The sequence below is a fragment of the Penaeus vannamei genome, chromosome 4 (genome assembly GCF_042767895.1).
Source record: "Penaeus vannamei isolate JL-2024 chromosome 4, ASM4276789v1, whole genome shotgun sequence".
Taxonomy (NCBI): Eukaryota; Metazoa; Arthropoda; class Malacostraca; order Decapoda; family Penaeidae; genus Penaeus; species Penaeus vannamei.
In genome coordinates, this window is record NC_091552.1 from 1,684,515 (window position 1) to 1,691,772 (window position 7,258).

Here is a 7,258-nt window from a genome sequence, read left to right on the forward strand (position 1 = left end):
TTAGAAATACTCCTTTGACGTGCCAGCTATCTCTGCGTGATTACCTTTGTGCCAGTCCTGTCCTGTTCTTTTCTTCCTTTTTGGAAGGTGCAATTCCTCTCAAAAATATGTTTTACTGATTGCGGACGATGCATTTTATCACACATATAAACATAAGCACGCGTATGTATGTATATATATATTGTGTGTGCGTGTATCTGTGTGCGTGTGTTTTTCTGTGTGTGCGTGTGTGTGTTTCTCTCTCTATGTGTACAAATATATGTATATACCTATTTGTATGTGTCCTGTGCGTCTGTGTATTGTTTGTGAATGAGTATCATAGCAACATAAGGAAGTTGTCAAGAAACAACAAACATCGACGCAGGGCAGAGACGCACTTGGAAACGGTTCACTCTTGTCCGATTCAGATCAGTACAAGTCTCTGTTACTTGAAATCAATGTGTTAATCTAATGTCAATCTATCCATGAATCCATACACACATAAATCTATATACACATACACACATACACAAATACACAAATACATATATTTATGCGAGTGTATGTATGAGTGTGGAAATTTAAGTATACATATATACCCAATATATACATAAATATATATATTTATGTATATATATATATATATATATATATATATATATATATATATATATATATATATATATATATATATATATATATATATGTACATACATTTATATACCCATACATATATGGGTAATTGCATGTATATGCTTGTAATCTTACACAATAGAAAATCCAAGATTCATCTCTGTAGCCCCCCCCCCCGATTTTACCTTTGATATGGCTTTATACACCGCTGACGCAACGCTTTCATAACTAACGAAACTATTTTTTTTGTTAATACTCTCGATTTCAGTCGTATTAGTCCAAGCTACGAAGTTGGAGGACACTTTTTTTCCCTTTCATACAGTAAATATTTCTACATAATATACTTAAATGTGTATATATGAATACACACATACACACACATATATATGCATGTATAGTGTATGTTTATATATTTAAATATATACATATATGTTGTATATACATATAATATGTATATGTATGTGGGTGTACAAATGTACGTACCGAAACATCAGTACGTACCTCTCTCTCTCTCTCTTCATATGCACATTGTATCATTTTGATCTCTTATATTTTGCAAATGCACATATACATTTTCTATTAGAGGTTAGAGTGATGAGTTAGCGAATGCACATCCCCGAGGCTAGGGCGGCCTTAGGCTTCTTTTCTGAAGGCCGTGACGTCAGCCCACAGGGTGGAGCTTGTAGCATAAAAGAGAACGCGTACTTCGATCTGTATCAGTTACTAGCTCATCCTCAGCATGTCTCCCAAGGTGGGTCATCCGTGTAGACATAGAAGAAGCCTGTGAGAAATTGGAATTGTTACATTTTGCAGTTTAAGTAGTGTGTCTCTTGGTATATCCCTTATTATGTTCCAGTTCATCATTTTTGCCGCCCTTGTGGCCGTAGCCCTCGCCCGCCCTGATCAGCCCCCAGCCTATGGCTATGCCGCCCCTACACCTGCTCCTGCACCTGCCAAGTACGACTTCAACTACGCCGTCAAGGACGAATATTCCGGAAACGACTTCGGCCACCAGGAGGCCCGTGATGGCTATGACACCCAGGGTTCCTACTACGTTCAGCTTCCCGACGGTCGTCTGCAGAAGGTCACCTACACCGTCAACGGCGACTCTGGCTTCGTGGCCGAGGTCAGCTACGAGGGCGAGGCCCAGTACCCTGCCGAACAGCCTGCTTACAAGCCCGCCCCTTCATACGCTTAGATCGAAAATCGAGTTCGTCTGTGATATTTATTAAATCCATTGTTAATGTGTAAATAAAACTTCCAAATCTATCCGTTATTTAATAGAACATAAATATTTGCGTATATTTTGCTTATACTTTGATGTACATGTATATATACATACATATACATGCATAAAAATGTGTATATATACACATATACCAATATAAACATACGCACAGACATATATGATATATACATACATATATATTCAAACATATATGATGCATAGATCATATATATATATATATATATATATATATATATATATATATATATATAGATAGATATAGATATAGATATTTATACATATTGCGTGTGCGTGTGAATATCTAGAAACTGCATATATATAATATGCTTAAGGTATATATAAATAATATATATATATATATGTATATATATATGTGTGTGTGTGTGTGTGTGTGTGTGTGTGTGTGTGTGTGTGTGCATGTGTGTATAACACCTCAAGACACACATACGTATACAGATACATAGGGTGAAAAAGCAGGGGGAACTGATGCAAGCGACACAATATTTATAAAGGATATCATCGATAGGACCTCGGGGACTATTTTTTATTAATTTATTATTTTTATTGTATATATATGTTTTGCCTTGATTCATATCCCATATCGATAATTGGACAAAATGGAATAGCAAAAGAATAATAAGAATAAAAGTGAGCAAAACAGTAGATATCCGTGAGCTGAGTTATCAGCAACTATGGGTCTGATGCTGAACACTCTCCCACTAAGTACATACAACTCACCTTACTAGGGGTCACCTATTGACATTAGTAATGATGTGATGATGCTATGGATGATGGGGATTATAATGATAACAGTTAGAATACGGATAATGATTTACGTCTATTGGAGAAACAAAAGTAAAAGTATAGTATCCTCCCTGACCAAGATTCTAATCTACCCATTCTAGATGACAGTTAGGGAGAACAGATAGATTAAACCATCTTTGTCTAGAGTGGGTGGGCTCGAATCATTGTCAGGGATGCTACCACATATATATTCAAGTGCTTATCATATGACATTACTCTGCGGATATAAACTATTCCGTTATGTGAGGTGAACGAAGGAAGGGTCGCAAAGCCTCTCTCTTTGAACGTTTTGGAATCTTAATCTATTTTCAATCACAGTTGCTCCCCTTTCTAAGCAACTAGATACGCTCATGGTGCGTATGTGTGCTTCGTGATGTGCGGTTGCATGCACTCTTGTGTGTGCGTTCACATGTGTATTTTTGTTCACACAGAAGCATGCATATATTCATGTGTCTGTTTCTCAGTGTGTGACATTCAGGGAAACATGTGTGTATATATATATATATATATATATATATATATATATATATATATATATATATATATATATATATATATATATATATATATATATATATATATATATATATATATATATATATATATATATATATATATATATATATATATATATATATATATATATATATATATATAAGCAAACGCATACATAAGAAGTAAAAATGAAAAGAAAAAGTTTGCAGTGTACTTATATTCATAAACTTGCACTGTATATATAAGTATTTTCTGTCTTTCCTTGCATAAATCACAAAATGCTAGGTGTCCGTGTGTAAACTATATGCATGCATGAATACATGTATGTCTATTTGGATATACAAATACACCAGGTATATTCAAAAATGGCTCTTAATACTATATATTCTAGTTGTTTATTTTCATAATATATACGGATATTATAGATATACGAATATACATACGGATGTTATATATATCCGGATATTATATATATACGGATATTATATTATATATACATATATATATATATATATATATATATATATATACGGATATATATCCATATATATACGAATATGTATATATATACATATATACGGATATCTGCGTGTGTATGTAGATATATGTAAGTATATGTATATGTATATATATGTATGTATTTATAACACATATATGTTGCATTTTATTAAAAAAACTGCTTAAGGAAAACGAAATTACAACTCCTATAGTAAGAGCTTTTAACTATTCTGCTTTTCCAACATATTCGAGATACCTAATCATTGCCATTAATAATGAAAATAACGTACAACTAATACGTTAATCTAATTCAGAACTGATGAATAGTAATGATAATAAATAGATCAAGTGATGAGGGAGCACACAGGGAACATCCCTGAGGTTGTTAGACAACCTCTGAAGGCCGTGACGTCATTGCGTAGGGTGGGGCTTAGAGTATATAAAGTGAACGCGTCTCCGATCTCCATCAGTTAGCAGCTCATCCTCAACATGTCTCCCAAGGTAAGTCAGGGTGACTTGCAACTCATCAGAAACTGAATGGAAATAAGGTTTCATATCCCAATAACAACAGTTTTATATATATATATATATATATATATATATATATATATATATATATATATATATATATATACATATATATATATATATCAAATGTAATTTTGAAATATGTTCCAGTTCATCATCATTGCCGCCCTTGTGGCCGTGGCCATCGCCCGCCCTGATCAGCCCCCAGCCTATGGCTATGCCGCCCCTACACCTGCTCCTGCACCTGCCAAGTACGACTTCAACTACGCCGTCAAGGACGAATATTCTGGAAACGACTTCGGCCACCAGGAGGCCCGTGATGGCTATGACACCCAGGGATCGTACTACGTTCAGCTTCCCGACGGTCGTCTGCAGAAGGTCACCTACACCGTCAACGGCGACTCTGGCTTCGTGGCCGAGGTCAGCTACGAGGGCGAGGCCCAGTACCCTGCCGAACAGCCTGCTTACAAGCCCGCCCCTTCATATGCTTAGATCGAAAATCGAGTTCGGCTGTGATAATATTTATTAAGGAGACAATCTACAATGTATATTTGTAAATAAATCATGAAAAACAGTTGTGTTCGTTTAATCCTAAATGTATATGAATGCATGTGCCTGCGCACACACACATATATACAAATATGCATACACATACTCAGATATATTAACTTGCACATACTTACATATGCATGCACACCTACATACATATATAAGGAAACCGACACATGCACACACGCACCCATATATATAATGAATACAAAGACATGCACACATATTGAACGTATACATACATGTGATATATTTATACATACATATGTATGTATGCATAAACACATACACTGATCTAGACATGTTTTGAAATGAGGCAACGAACACGAAATTTAGAAAGGAGGATTACGTGTGATCAAAAACAGGAAGTTTGGCAAGCGACACGACAACGCTTTGATTTCGTAGAATAAATACTTTTTATTAATGGATGGATTTGCTTTAATTCAATTTCACTGTTTATATTATACCGGGAAACTAAAAATTACCAAATGAACGCAACTGAGCAGAATAATCGACAAGAAAGGCAGAGAAAGCCTAACGGTGGGACTATAAGGATCACATAACCGTATGTTGTTTGTCAACACTCGGAGGATTTGTCCAACCAGAGCTTTGAGTCTAATCGCTGCAATTCCTCCCACTTTCACTAGTAGGGGTCTCTACATATTAATAGTTATAATGATGAAATTATAATGATGAAACTAAAGATAGTTATGCTAATAATATCGAAAATGGAATATGTCTATACCATGAATACAATCTCTAAGGATATGACTCATTGGCGTACCTAGAAGGCGGAATTTGCGAACATCCAAATAGATGATAAACTGAAACAGTTTTGTGTAGAGCGAGTGGGTTTGAATGCTAGGCTGGGAAGAGGTCTCATATCTATATAAGTGCGTATCACATCATACCATCCTGTAAATCTAAACTATTCCGTTATGTGAGGCGACTGGAAGAAGCGTCATAAGTCCTTTCTCTCTAAACATCCTGGATTCGCAATTCATTTTCCATCACAGATGCCCTCTTTCTAAAGTGCTGCATGCACCCATAATGCGCATGTGCTTTGTGATGTGCGTATGCATGTATGTGTGCATAAAAGCTCCTTTGACTTTGTTGATACGACTTAGTATGTATGTGTATATGTGCATACGTATACAAAAGCAAATATTTATATGGATGCTTATATAAGCATATCTGTATGCACAGTTATATATACATAAATGTAAACTTACATATCAGATGTATATGTTCATGCATGAACGTTAGCACTGTATGTATTTTACTGCATTACTGTACGTGTAAAATGTCTGCACTTCCATATACAATGCATAATTAGTGCCGCGTTTAGGAAATAATATATTCATATATAAATACATGCACATATGTGTATAGATATATATGCATAGCACGATAGTTATGAAATAGCTACGCTACTTTTCTATTTTGTTCATACATACATACATATATATATATATATATATATATATATATATATATATATATATATATATATATATATATATATATATATATATATATACATAAGCATAATATATATGCGAGTGTGCGTGCATGTATATGTTTGTACGTAAATAAACACATACAAACGGATACACGAATAGTTCTCTTCAAGACATTGATGCGGGAAAATAAAATCGTGACACATACGAAAATACGTAACAATAAGCGGGTAGAGTGGAATGTACTCCTAATTTAATATACTCTTGCAGTGTAATTAGGACTGCAGCTTCAGTTACTAAAATTAATAATGAAAATAGGGGAAAAATATATTCATTAATCAATTCAGAATTGATGAATATAATAATAACATCTGATGAGTGAACGGGCGCACGTTAAGCTTCCCTGGGGTTGTGTTAGACATCCTCTGAAGGCCGTGACGTCATTGCGTAGGGTGGAGCTTAGAGTATATAAAGTGAACGCAACTCCGATCTCCATCAGTTAGCAGCTCATCCTCAACATGTCTCCTAAGGTGAGTGAGCTAGGTTGACTTGCAACTCATGAGAAACAGAATGGAAATAAGGTTTCGTATGCAAATAATAGCAGTTATAGTTTTTTTTTTTTTAAATGTAATTTTGAAATCTGTTCCAGTTCATCATCATTGCCGCCCTTGTGGCCGTGGCCATCGCCCTCCCCGATCAGCCCCCAGCCTATGGCTATGCCGCCCCGACACCTGCTCCTGCACCTGCCAAGTACGACTTCAACTACGCCGTCAAGGACGAATATTCTGGAAACGACTTCGGCCACCAAGAGGCTCGTGACGGCTATGACACCCAAGGATCGTACTACGTTCAGCTTCCTGACGGTCGTCTGCAGAAGGTCACCTACACTGTCAACGGCGACTCTGGCTTCGTGGCCGAGGTCAGCTACGAGGGCGAGGCCCAGTACCCTGCCGAACAGCCTGCTTACAAGCCCGCCCCTTCATATGCTTAGATCGAAAATCTAGTTCGACTGTGATATTTATTAAGGAAACCCTCCACACTGTATATTTGTAAATAAATCATG

General features: G+C 35.9%; 3 protein-coding genes across 3 annotated transcripts in view; all 3 read left to right on the forward strand.

The window, feature by feature from the left end:
- The first annotated feature begins 1,250 nt into the window (after positions 1–1,250).
- Positions 1,251–1,881, forward strand: LOC113824388 (cuticle protein 19-like). The gene is made up of 2 exons (XM_027377129.2): positions 1,251–1,363; positions 1,469–1,881. Exons 1-2 carry the CDS (start codon positions 1,352–1,354, stop codon positions 1,808–1,810), a joined length of 354 nt encoding a protein of 117 aa, XP_027232930.2. The 5' UTR covers positions 1,251–1,351; the 3' UTR covers positions 1,811–1,881.
- Positions 1,882–4,071: 2,190 nt separating this feature from the next.
- On the forward strand, positions 4,072–4,762 carry LOC113824386 (cuticle protein 7). Its single transcript, XM_027377127.2, has 2 exons — positions 4,072–4,159; positions 4,337–4,762. The coding sequence occupies exons 1-2, from the start codon at positions 4,148–4,150 to the stop codon at positions 4,676–4,678; spliced, it is 354 nt and encodes a 117-aa protein (XP_027232928.1). The 5' UTR covers positions 4,072–4,147; the 3' UTR covers positions 4,679–4,762.
- Positions 4,763–6,598: 1,836 nt separating this feature from the next.
- LOC113824385 (cuticle protein 7-like) overlaps positions 6,599–7,258 on the forward strand; it is a 667-nt gene continuing 7 nt past the window's right edge. Inside the window, exons 1-2 of the mRNA XM_027377126.2 lie at positions 6,599–6,725; positions 6,845–7,258. The exon at positions 6,845–7,258 is cut by the window's right edge and continues 7 nt beyond it. Coding sequence (XP_027232927.2) covers positions 6,714–6,725; positions 6,845–7,186 — 354 coding nt within the window. The 5' untranslated portion in view covers positions 6,599–6,713 and the 3' untranslated portion in view covers positions 7,187–7,258. The remainder of the gene's footprint in view (positions 6,726–6,844) is intronic.